The following is a 12,979-nucleotide window of genomic DNA, read 5'->3' as shown; positions in this document are numbered from 1 at the left end:
ATGAAGCCAATTGAAGCTCCTCAACTGGTTGAGAACTGTTAACTCAGCGGAGATTGGGGTTTAGACTTGAGTCCTGCTGGCCTTTGTGACTCGGTACAGCACAGGATAGTGTTTGTGTCCGCTATACCAACACGGAGGAGGATCCTTCAGTTTTGGAGGATGTGTCATGGCCCAAGCATTGTTTCTGGTTAATTAGTAACATGTAGCTGCATAGATTGTTTCAATTTAAGTTGGTTATGAAATATTTAAACTTATAAATATTGAAATGTTTCCCTGTTCCCAGTAACCGAAAAGCAGCTATCTGAGAAAATTAAACAGCTTATTCAGGAGAAGACTGAAGTTTTGGAGAAAGTGTCCATTTATGAAAAGAAGGTACAGATCTAATATTTGCTGCTAGGCTTTATTGAAGCTTATAGTGCGCAAGGGGAGACTTGTTATGGTTGATGTATCAAGGGGCTTGCATTAAAAACAGTAAGCGGCTCACTGCTCGTGTAGACCTCTTGCCTCTGTTGTTCATCCCTCCAGAGACAGCGCAGCCGAACGTGCCTGGAGAGTTTCCTTTATTTTCAGAGTGCTATTTGAATCTCCTTCCTGGGTACAGGTAAACAATTCTGAGAGGTCAGTGGGAGGTAAATGGGAAAAGAATCCTCCCAAGGCAAAATTATTGAAGGAAATGTTTACAAAGAGAGAATTCAGAACTTTGTGCTTCGTTGACCTTTATGAATACATAAAATGCGCTGTCTGGGTTGCTGATGGTTATTGGATGTTTGATGTGTTCTTGACCCAAGCGCAGTTGATCCTCTTCCTCGCCTCTCCCACCATTCCTTATCTGGCTACCCAGTGGATTTAGGAGGCCACCTGTCCAATTATTTTCTTCCTTTTTGAGAAGGTGGGACAGCAAGAATTGTGTGGTCAACACCTGGCAGTGGGTCAAAAAAGCCTGCTGTAATCCTTGTGATTTGTTGCCTTTTCATGTTGAGGAGGAATTGAGGTGAAGGGGGGGGGGGGGGGGTTGGTTCCAGGTACATAGTCCATTTAAATGATATAAACAGGTACAGAAAATAATCAAAAGGCTAATGGAATGCTGGCCTTTATATCTAGAGGACTAGAATACAAGAGGGTAGAAGTTGTGCTGCAGCTGTACAAAACCCTGGTTAGACCACACCTGGAGCACTGAGCAGTTCTGGGCACCACACCTTAGGAAGGATATATTGGTCTTGGAGGGAGTGCAGCATAAGTTTACCAGAATGATACCCGGACTCCAAGGGTTGGTATGAGGAGAGATTACATAAATTAGAATTTAGAAGGTTCAGGGGTGATCTGATCGAAGTTTCCAAGACATTAAAGGGAACAGATAGGGTAGATAGAGAGAAACTACTTCCACTGGTTGGGGATTCTAGGACTGGGGGCATAGTCTAGAAATTAGAGCCAGACTTTTCAGGAGTGAAATTAGGAAACACGTCTACACACAGGGTGGTAGCAGCTTGGAACACTCTTCCGCAAACAGCAATTGATGCTAGATCAATTAATTTTAAATCCAAGATTGAAAGCTTTTTGTTAACCAAAGGTATTAAGGGATATGGGCCAAAGGCGGGTACATGGAGTTAGGTCGCAGATCAGCCATGATCTCATTGAATGGCTGAATGACCTTCCCCTGTTCTGCTGATCCCCTGGGGAGGTAGGAGGCTGGAGGTGAGAGAAGGATGGCTGATCAGACGGCAACCGTTTCCTTGTATCCTGTCCAGGATGGTGTGAGAAGTGATCGAAGAGCCTCCATAGATGGAGTCTTGAATGGACTTGGGCTACATGGACCTTGTATCATCGTGACAAATATCAATTATTAATGGAAGTACGTTTGAAATGTAATCTTTCTTTCTCTTCCCTCCCCCTCCGCAACACCTCTGCACCTTTTTTAGCTGGAGGAAGCCAAGACTGTCATGGATGAAGCACAGAATGTAAAATCGACTGTGTCTGATGAAACTAAAGAACTTAAGGTGAGAGAGTACAGTTTACCTACGTGTGTGTACCAATAGTTGATTTTTTTGATTGAATTTTTATACATAACTTTACAAGTTCTCTGTTCCTAAAGGAGGCCTGCAGGGAGCTCGAACAGGTGAACCTGCATCTAGAGACACGTGTGAAAAATCTCCAGGCGTCGTTGGAAAAAGAGAAGCAGGAGACGGCTAAACAGCAGACTCTGGTAAGGAAGTAGTGAGTAGGTGAAGGGCTGAGGCCGAGTGCAGGGCACCGCCCCCGTTGAAAGAATCGCGAAATATTGATCAACCGTAACATTGCCTTTTAAGAGCCTGGTAGTTGGAGCTGGAAGGGAGACCGAGGGGAGTAAGGAGTTCCATGATTTGAGCTTTTGGGGAAGAAATTGGAGCAGGAGACGATGCAATGAATTAAACCCAATGAGCATGCAGGGGAAAAGGAAGAGTGCGCAAAATGGTTTAGGACAACCGAAGAAAGTTCAGAGGAGCACTGAACACAGTTGTATGAATGAAACTACACTGGAAAGCTGACATGGAGATTAGAGGCTGGCGGTGAGCCTGGGATCGCCTGCCAGTCAACCAGCTTTTTCTTGTATGGTGTCCAGGCTTGTGAGAGGTGTTAGAAGAACCTCCCCAGGTATGGCATCAGTGTTGAAGTTTACAGTCACGAGGGAAAAATATATATTATATATCTTGTCTATTTTTTGAGTAAATGACAATGTATATACAGTCCCCCTCAAACATTTTGACTGTTAATCCTGCATTCTATAACTCCTTTCTGCCTTTGGAGAATTGCCTGAGTTTCCAGGGGAGTTTTATCTGTGCTTGTTTGGCTCCCTCGGGAATAATTTTAAAGTTGGGAAAGCTCTCTTACTTTTAATGTAGTATGTTGTGTGGCGTTCAGACAAACCAGGTTCCTGGTTCAAATTGCAGTTTGTGCTGAGTTAGTTGTGTTCAGCTGGTGCAGTAGTTGGAGCACTGCAATTGTCCTCTGCACCTCTGGACTATGGAGGGGAGGTTGGAAATCAGTCAGACGTGCTCCTGATCAGTATGCAGTGACACCTGGTAGAACGTACATGTGGTGTGATACCCACCCTTGAATAAGCTGCTGGCACTCGCTGACTAAGCTCAATTGACATTCAGGCGCAATACTGAAGGTACAGCTCCACTGTATCCATGGAACCATGGTACAATTTTATAGGGGGTGAAGGAACAGAGACACCTGGGGGTTCTCGTACACAAATCTTTGAAGGTGGCAGGACATGTTGAGAAGGCTGCTTATATAAAAAAAAAGCATGCGGAGCCCTTAACTTTATAAATAGAGGCGTAGAGTACAAAAGCAATGAAGTTCTGCTAAACCATTAAATACAGGTTAGGCCTCAGCTGGAATATTATGTTCAATTCTGGGCACGGCACTTCGGAAGGATGTCAAGGCCTTGAAGGGGTACAGAGGAAACACAGAAACATAGAAGGTAGGAGCAGGAGTAGGCCATTTGGCCCCTCGAGCCTGCTCCGCCATTCAATGTGATCGTGGCTGATCATCCAAATTCAGTACCCGGTCCCTGCTTTCTCCCCATACCTCTTGATCCCTTTAGCCTTAAGAAATATATCAAACTCCTTCTTGAATATATTTAATGAATTGGCCTCTACTGCCTTCTGTGGTAGAGAATTCCACAGGTTCACCACTCTGGGTGAAGAAATTCCTCTTCATTTCTGTCCTAAATGGCTTACCCCTTATCCTTAGACTGTGACCCCTGGTTCTGGACTCCCTGACCATCGGGAACATCCTTCCTGCATCTAGTCTGTCCAGTCCTGTCAGAATTTTATAAGTTTCAATGAGATCCCCTCTCATTCTTCTAAACTCCAGCGAGTATAAGCTCAATAGACCCAATCTCTCCTCATATGTCATTCCTGCCATCCCAGGTATCAGCCTGGTGAATCTTCGCTGAACTCCTTCCATGGCAAGAACATCCTTCCTCAGATAAGGCGACCAAAACTGCACACAATACTCAAGATGTGGTCTCACCAAGGCCCTGTATAACTGCAGCAAGACATCCTTGCTCCTGTACTCGAACCCTCTCGCTACGAAGGCCAACATACCATTTGCCTTCTTAACCGCCTGCTGCACCTGCATGCTTACCTTCAGCGACTAGTGTACAAGGACACCCGGGTCTTGTTGCACTTCCCCTTCTCCCAATCTATTGCCATTCAGATAATCTGCCTTCCTGTTTTTGCCACCAAAGTGGATAACCTCACATTTATCCACGTTATATTGCATCTGCCATGCTTCTGCCCAATCACCCAACCTGTCCAAATCATCCTGGAGTTTCTCGGCATCCTCCTCACAGCGCACACACCCACCCAGCTTTGTGTCGTCTGCAAATTTGGAGATATTACATCTAGTTCCCTTGTCTAGATCATTAATATATATTGTGAATAGCTGGGGTCCAAGGACCGATCCTTGTGGTACCCCACTAGTCACTGCCTGCCACTCGGAAAACGACCCGTTTATTCCAACTCTCTGCTTTCTGTCTGCCAACCAGTTCTCTGTCCAGGTCAGTACCTTGACTTGGATAGAGATTTACTGGAATGGTAAATTAGATTTGTGGAGAGATAGACAAGCTGGGATTGTTCTCCTTCGAGCAGAGAAGCTTCAGGGGAGATTTAAGAAGTGTTCAGAATTACAAAGAGTTTTTATAGAGTAAAACTGTTTCCAGTGGCAGGAGGGTTGGTAATCAGAGGACACAGATTCAAGATAACTGGCAAAAGAACCAGAGTGGAGATGAGAGAGAATTTCTTTTACACAGCGAGTTGTTGTGATCTGGAATGCGCTGTCTGAAAAGGTGGTCGAAGCAGATTCAATAGTAACTTTCAAAAAAAAATTGGATATAAATTTAAAGGAAAAATTTGGAGGGCTATGGGGAAAGAGTGGAGAAGTGGGACTAATTGGACAGCTCTTTCAAAGAGCCAGCACAGCCATGATGGGCCGAATGGTCTCCTATGCTGTATGATTCTATGATGCAGGAAGTATCCCAAGGTTTCAATATGAACAGTATTGCACAAAAATAAATTGCGGCGTATTTGTGCGGTGGGCAGACCAACATCCTTGCCTTGACGTTCATTTTTCTTTTTTTTTTTTAAACCTAGATTGCCGATACTCAGAAATCTGTGAAAAAATTACAAAGAGTTATTTCAGCTCATTCAGCAGAACTATCGCAGGTAAGACCACCTTAATAAGTAATAATTGGATAAATATTGTCTAAAGTTGCTGTGTACAGAGAACGACACAACAGTGTAATATGGGGTAGTGTCACTGTAAAGTAAATATTGCAGTGGGGTAATGTCATTGTTGACAGAGAATGCCTGAGTAGTCTAAATCATTTCACTTAAACACCCTCAATGTGAACTTGCTGAAACCCCCTATTTAAGTGCTTCCTAAATGATTCTCTGGAGGCTATAATTAAACCGGCTCTCTTGTGATATTTCCAAACCACTTGTGGCGAGTGTGTTTGTAGAATGAAATTGCTGAGGTTTTCAGTAGTGTTTTGGGGGAAATGTCGTTAATTTGTTGATGTTGAACTGATGTTTTGGCACTCCCAGATTGTTGTGACAGAATGAGAGGGGAGAGGTTCTCGGGGCAAGTACAGGTTTAAAAAAAAAGGAAGCGGTGGAAAGAAACTGCAAATGCTGGAAGTCTAAAATGAAAGAAAATGCTTGAACAAAGGAACTTGCATCTCTAGAGCACCTTCTCTGTCCTTGGGATGTCCCAAAGCACTTCACGTCCAATGGATCACTTTTGATGTACAGTCACTGTTATGTAGGCAAGTGCAGCAGCCAATTTGCACATGGCAAAGTCCCACAAACAGCAAGTGAGATGAATGACTAGCTGGTCTGTTTTTGCTGTTGTTGCCTCTTTGAAAAATGCCATAGGTTCTTTTATGTCCACTGGAACAAGCAGAAGAGACCCAAGTTTAACCTTTCACTCGAAGGACGGCATCTCTGACAATGCAGTACTGCCTCAGTACTGTACTGAAGATTCTTGGAGTGAAGCTAGTGCCCATAATCTGAAGGAGAAAATATGCAGCAGGGCCATTATTAGAATCTATAAAGAGGATGGCCACCTGTGGATCTGTTCTGTACCCCAGCGTAGGTCACCACTTCTAGGAGAAGAGAAAACTGACAAGTTTGCAGTGAACCTGAGGTGGAGACAGGCAATACCTAATGTAGATGTGTATCTCTTTTAGGTACAGGAAGCCCTTTGTGGCGCCAAAGCAAATGAAGAAAAACTGCAAGCAGATATCCGGTCTGTGCTAGAAGAAAACGGCAGGCTTAAGCAGAGCAAAAGTCAGGTGAGTCATAGAATCATAGAATGATTACATAGAAGATAGGAGCAGGAGTAGGCCATTTGGCCCTTCGAGCCTGCTCCGCCATTCAACGAGATCATGGCTGATCATCCAAACCCTAGCACCCGGTCCCTACACCGACAGCCATCCCACCCAAGCCCTATCCCCGTAACCCCACGTATTTAATCCCCCCTAACATTAAGGGTCAATTTTTTTAATTTTTATCATGGCCAATCAACCTAACCCGCACATCTTTGGACTGTGGGAGGAAACCGGAGCACCCGGAGGAAACCCACGCAAACACGGGGAGAATGTGCAAACTCCACACAGACAGTCACCCGAGGCTGGATTTGAACCAGGGTCCCTGGCGCTGTGAGGCAACAGTGCTAAGCACTATGCCACTGTACAGCACAGAAGAAAGCCATTCGGCCCGTCGAACCTGTGCCGGCAAGAGCACCTCAGCTAGTCCCACTCCCCCGCCCTTTCCCCATAGCCCTGCAATTTATTTTCTTTCAGGTACTTATCCAATTCCCTTTTGAAAGCTGTGATTGAATCTGCCTCCACCACCCTTTCAGGCCGTGCATTCCAGATCCTAACCACTTGCTGCGTAAAAATGTTTTTTCTTATGTCACCTTTGGTTCTTTTGCCAATCACCTTAAATCTGTGTCCTCTGGTTCGCGACCCTTCTGCCAATGGGAACAGTTTCTCTCTATCTACTCTGTCCAGACCCCTCATGATTTTGAACATCTCTATCAAATCTCCTCTCAATCTTCTCTGCTCTAAGGAGAACAACTCCAGTTTATCCACGTAACTGAAGTCCCTCATCCCTGGAATCATTCTCGTAAATCTTTTCTGTACCCTCTCTAAGGCATTCACAACCTTCCTAAAGTGCGGTGCCCAGAATTGGACAATAGTCCAGATGAGGCTGAACCAGTGTTTTATACAGGTTCATCATAATTTGCACGCTTTTGTACTCTATACCCCTCTTCATGAAGCCCAGGATCCCGTAAGCTTTTTTAACTACTTTCTTAACCTGCCCTGCTACCTTCAACAATTTGTGCACATATACCCCCAGGTCTCTCTGTTCATGCACCCACTTCAGGATTGCACCCTTTATTAATTTAAGCTGGGGGAGCCTGGCTTTGCCAGGGCTGTTTTGGGCCGGGCAGTTTAAATCGAGTCCCAGGCTTTGGGGCCTGTCTGTCTGTCCCTGTGTGAATCTGCTGCCTCTAGTCCAAAAACAACCGTTCACCACTACACTCTGTTTCCTGTCACTTAGCCAATTTTGTATCCATGCTGCCACTGTCCCTTTTATTCCATGGGCTTCAACTTTGCTGGCAAGCCTATTATGTGGCACTTTGTCAAACACCTTTTGGAAATCCATGTACATTGCCCTCATCAACCCTCTCTGTAACCTCAAAAAACTCAAATCAAGTTAGTTAAACGTGATTTGCCTTTAACAAATCCATGCTGGCTTTCCTTAATTAATCCACACTTGTCCAAGTGACTGTTAATTTTGTCCCTGATTATTGTTTCTAAAAGCTTCCCCACTACTGAGGGTTAAACTGACCGGTCTATAGTTGCTGGGTTTATCTTGACACCCTTTCTTGAACAAGGGTGTAATATTTGCAATTCTCCAGTCCTCTGGCACCACCCCCGTTTCTAAGAAGGATTGGAAGATTATGGCCAGTACCTCCACGATTTCTTCCTTCACTTCCCTCGGCATCCTCGGATACATCCCATCCGGTCCTTTAAGTACAGCCAGCCTTTCTAGTACCTCGTCTTTATCAATTCTTATCCCATCCAGTATCTCCTCTACCTCCTCCTTCACTATGTCTATGGCAGCAGCATCTTCCTTGGTGAAGACAGATGCAAAGTTCTCATTTAGTACCTCAGCCATACCCTCTGCTTCCATGCGTAGGTCTCCTTTTTGGTCCTTTAATCGGCCCACCCCTCCTCTTACTACCCCTTTACTATTTATATGCCTATAGAAGACTTTTGGATTACCTTTGATGTTTTTTTAAATTCATTCACAGGGTGTGGGCGTTGCTGGCAAGGCTGGCATTTATTGCCCTTGAGAAGGTGGTGGTGAACCTGCCTTCTCGAACCGCTGCGGTCCTTGTGGTGAAGGTACTCCCACAGTGACTTTGTCATAGTGGTTTTTGTTACAACTGAGTGGCTTGCTAGGCCATTTCAGTGGGCAATTAAGAGTCAGCCACATTGCTGTGGGTCTGGAGTCATACGTAGGGCTGACCGGGTAAGGACGGCAGATTTCCATCCCGAAAGGCCATTAGTGAACCAGATGGGTTTTTGTAACTATCCGGTAGTTTCACGGTCACCATTACTGATACTAGCTTTTATATTCCAAATTTATTTAATTAACTGAATTTAAATTCCCCAGTAGCAGTGGTGGGATTTTAACTTGCGTCTCCGGATCATTAGTCCAGGCCTCTGGATTACTGGTCTAGTAACATAACCACTATGCTACCGTTACCCATTCTAGCTGCCATTCTATTCTCCTACCCTCTCTTTGCCCCCCCCCCCCTTATTTTCATTTTCACATCTCCTCTGAACTTTCTATATTTAACCTGATTCTCCAATGTATTCTCGACCTGTCATACACCCCCTTTTTCTGCTTCATCTTACTCTCTATCTCTTTCATCATCCAGGGAGCTCTGACTTTAGTTGTCCTACCTTTCCCCCTAGTGGGAATGTACCTTGACTGTACCTGAACTATTTCCTCTTTAAAGGCAGCCTACTTTGCTGGGATCAGAATGGTTTTATAAATGGGAAGTGGTGCTTAACAAACTTAGTTTTTTGAGGATGTAACTAGGGGTAGATAAAGGGGAACTGGTGGATGTCATATATTTGGATTTTCCAAAAGGCATTCGATAAGGTGCCACATAAAAGGTTGTTATGCAAGATGAGGGCCCATGGGGTTGGGGGTAATATAATGGCCCAGAAATTTTGGTCGAGGGCTTCCCGCGGGTGTAAGCCCCCGACCTGCACTTACCTTGCGAGCCGGCCGTTGAGCTGTGGGCCCCCGTGGAATTCCTATCCTGGGCCTCCTCCAACTGCCGGCGCACAGTGCTTGCGTATCCCAGGGGCGCAGTTAGTTCGATGCGTCCCCCCTGGGATCATGTGGGCCATGGGGAGCCAATCGGAGCAGGGAATGCTTCATTCATAAGTTTGACAGGAAGGGCTGTCAAACTTATAAATACTACAAGCCCCAAAACATCACTAAATCTTCAAAATAATTTTTTTTTTAATCACATTTTTTAAATAAACTATAAATTGCATGAAATAACTATTTTAAACAATAATTTAAATTTTTGAAAAAAATAATTTTATTTTCTAACGGGGCTAAAAATAAACTTACCTTTCTTTAAAGTATTTAAAAATAATAAACCTGTGGGAAAAAATGTTTTAAGTTTAATTAATTCACCACTTACCTTGTTAAAAGCAGGCCTTGCGACTGCTTTTTAAATGTGTAACTTCTGGAGACTTACCCTCCCGGGAAAACCTGCAAAAAAAAAAAAACTAAGTTTGATGCGCACGCGCAGCCTCTCCTGTGCACGCGTTCAAACTCTGAACCCCTTCTTTCAGGGGAACGGAAGTGCCGGTTTCCCGTGCATGCAGGAAACCAGCACTTCCATTGGGCTTAGGAGTGAGTACCCCGTGCGTACTCGCCCGTGGAGACCCAAATTTCTGGGCCATTAAGCCTGGATAGAGGATTGGTTAATGGACAGAAAACAGAGTAGGGATAAACGGGTCATTTTCAAGTTGGCTGGCTATAACAAGTGGGGTGCTGCAAGGAACAGTGCTTTGGCTTCAGCTATTTACAATTTATATTAATGACTTGGGTGTAGGGACTGAGTGCAATGTATCCAAGTTTGCTAACGATACAAAGCTAGGTGGGAAAGTAATCTGTGAGGAGAATACAAAGAGCCTGCAAAGGGGTAGGTTAAGTGAGTGGGCAATAAGGTGGTAGATGAAGTATAATGTAGGGAAATATGAGGTTCTTCACTTTGGTAGGAAGAATAGAAAAATAATATTTTTAAAATGGTGCGAAACTATTAAATGTTGGTGTTCAGAGATTTGGGTGTCCTTGTACAGGAAACAGTTAGCATGCTGGTACAGCAAGCAATTCGGAGGCAAATGGCATGTTGGCCTTTATTGCAAGGGGTTGGAGTATAAGAGTAAGGAAGTCTTACTGCAATTGTAAAGAGCCTTAGTGAGACCACACCTGGAGTACTGGGCACAGTTTTATCTAAGGAAGGATACACTTACTTTGGAGACGGTGCAACGGAGGTTCACTAGATTGATTCCTGGGATGAGAGGGTTGTTGTGAGGAGAGATTGAGTAGAATGGGCCGACACACGCTGGAGTTTAGAAGAATTAAGAGGTGATCACATTGAAACATATAAGATTTTGAGGGGGGATTGACCGGGTAGATGCTGAGAGGTTGTTCCCCCTGGCTGGAGAGTCTAGAACTAGGGGGCATAGTCTCAGGATAAGGGGTCGGCCATTTAAGACTGAGTTGAGGAGAAATTTCTTCACTCATGGCTGTGAATCTTTGGAATTCTCTACCCCAAAGGGCTGTGGATGCTCAGTCGTTTGAGTTTATTCAAGGCTGATCTGTAGAGTTTTGGGCTCATGGGGAATCAATGGGATTTGAGGATAGGGTGGGAAAGTGGAGTTGAGGTCAATGGTCGGGCATGATCTTATTGAATGGCGGAGCAGGCTCGAGTGGCTGTATGGCCTACTCCTGCTTCTAATTCTTATGTTCTTAGAATCCAGGGACCCACGTGAAATACTTGTAGGTCATTAACAAAGGTTTTGTTTTGTGGGTTTGCAGCTTCTGAAGGAGGCGGAAGGCTGGAGTGAGCGACACAGTGAGCTTAATGAGCAGATCAAGCTCTGTCAGAAAGCTCAGAGAGACCTGGAAGAAACATTGGCTTACAAGGACAATGAAATTGAGGTATGTAGAGGCAGATACTATAACGGGTATTTTTAATTCACTCAATGTATCAATACACATATTCTTGTGTTTTTTACTTAATGGCGAAATTGAGGTAACCAGTCAAAGACATGATGCCACCGAGGTTGAAAAGTAGTGATTAGCTGACGCAAGCTTGAGTTTAAAAAAAGCTGCAGATTGTACCAGGAAGGGTTAGATGAGAGGGCAAGGAGGTTCTGGAAAAGTGCTGAGGGGCGGGGATCGGGGATTGTCCTAGGAAGGGCTGGATGAGAGGGCAAGGAGGTTCTAGGAAAGTGCTGAGACGTGGGTACTGGGGATTGTCCTAGGAAGGGCTGGATGAGAGGGCAAGGAGGTTCTGGGAAAGTGCCGATGGATGGGTACTGGGGATTGTACTAGGAAGGGCTGGATGAGAGGGCAAGGAGGTTCTGGGAAAGTGCTGAGGGGCGAGGACCGGGGATTGTCCTAGGAAGGGCTGGATGAGCGGGCAAGGAGGTTCTAGGAAAGTGCTGAGACGTGGGTACTGGGGATTGTCCTAGGAAGGGCTGGATGAGAGGGCAAGGAGGTTCTGGGAAAGTGCTGATGGATGGGTACTGGGGATTGTCCTAGGAAGGGCTGGATGAGAGGGCAAGGAGGTTCTGGGAAAGTGCTGAGGGGCGAGGACCGGGGATTGTCCTAGGAAGGGCTGGATGAGCGGGCAAGGAGGTTCTGGGAAAGTGCTGAGGGGCGAGGACCGGGGATTGTACTAGGAAGGGCTGGATGAGAGGGCAAGGAGGTTCTGGGAAAGTGCTGAGACGTGGGGACCGGGGATTGTACTAGCAAGGGCTGGATGAGAGGGCAAGGAGGTTCTGGGAAAGTGCTGAGACGTGGGGACCGGGGATTGTACTAGCAAGGGCTGGATGAGAGGGCAAGGAGGTTCTGGGAAAGTGCTGAGACGTGGGGACCGGGGATTGTACTAGGAAGGGCTGGATGAGAGGGCAAGGAGGTTCTGGGAAAGTGCTGAGACGGGACCGGGGACTGTACTAGGAAGGGCTGAGACGTGGGGACCGGGGATTGTACTAGGAAAGTGCTGAGACGTGGGGACCGGGGACTGTACTAGGAAAGTGCTGAGACGTGGGGACCGGGGACTGTACTAGGAAAGTGCTGAGACGTGGGGACCGGGGACTATACTAGGAAAGTGCTGAGACGTGGGGACCAGGGACTGCAATGAGTCATGATTTTTGTTACATATTTTAAGTGTTCAAATCAAATAAAAGCCTCCAAGTGTTAACTCCTATTTGCCCCTCCTCGCCCTTCTCCCCTGCCTAGGGCCACCAACGTGCTTCTCGCACCTTTGCCAACACACTTCTAAATATGATGGCTTCAAGATTTGGAAGAGTAGCCCAGTTTTGTGTTTTTAAAATCACTTTTATTACTAAAAAGTGCAATGAATGTGAACATTTTTAACAATCAAAATATTCCAGTAAAAATATGCAAATTATTTTGTATATCCCTTCCCTCTTCTGTCCCTTGTACTTCTGAGCCTTCATTCCAAAGAACTTGTCTGTTGTGTTCTCTACTACCTGTCATTATTTTTGCTCTTTAGCGCCATGCCCTGTAAATAGAACCTCTTCAACAATAACAACAACTTGCATTTATATAGCGCCTTTAATGTTGTAAAATGTCCA

General features: G+C 45.3%; 1 protein-coding gene across 1 annotated transcript in view; it reads left to right on the top strand.

Moving 5' to 3' along the window:
* The window catches only part of mia3 (MIA SH3 domain ER export factor 3), a gene marked incomplete at its 5' end in the record, with an annotated part of 69,386 nt that overhangs the window by 29,732 nt on the left and 26,675 nt on the right, over window positions 1–12,979 (top strand). Inside the window, 6 exons of the mRNA XM_085998243.1 lie at window positions 284–372; window positions 1,917–1,994; window positions 2,090–2,200; window positions 5,139–5,210; window positions 6,236–6,340; window positions 11,193–11,315. Coding sequence (XP_085854369.1) covers window positions 284–372; window positions 1,917–1,994; window positions 2,090–2,200; window positions 5,139–5,210; window positions 6,236–6,340; window positions 11,193–11,315 — 578 coding nt within the window. The remainder of the gene's footprint in view (window positions 1–283; window positions 373–1,916; window positions 1,995–2,089; window positions 2,201–5,138; window positions 5,211–6,235; window positions 6,341–11,192; window positions 11,316–12,979) is intronic.

Source organism: Somniosus microcephalus, chromosome 9, assembly GCF_052327205.1.
Source record: "Somniosus microcephalus isolate GS21.2 chromosome 9, FLI_Smic_1.0, whole genome shotgun sequence".
Classification (NCBI taxonomy): Eukaryota; Metazoa; Chordata; class Chondrichthyes; order Squaliformes; family Somniosidae; genus Somniosus; species Somniosus microcephalus.
This window is presented reverse-complemented; position numbering and strand designations above follow the sequence as displayed.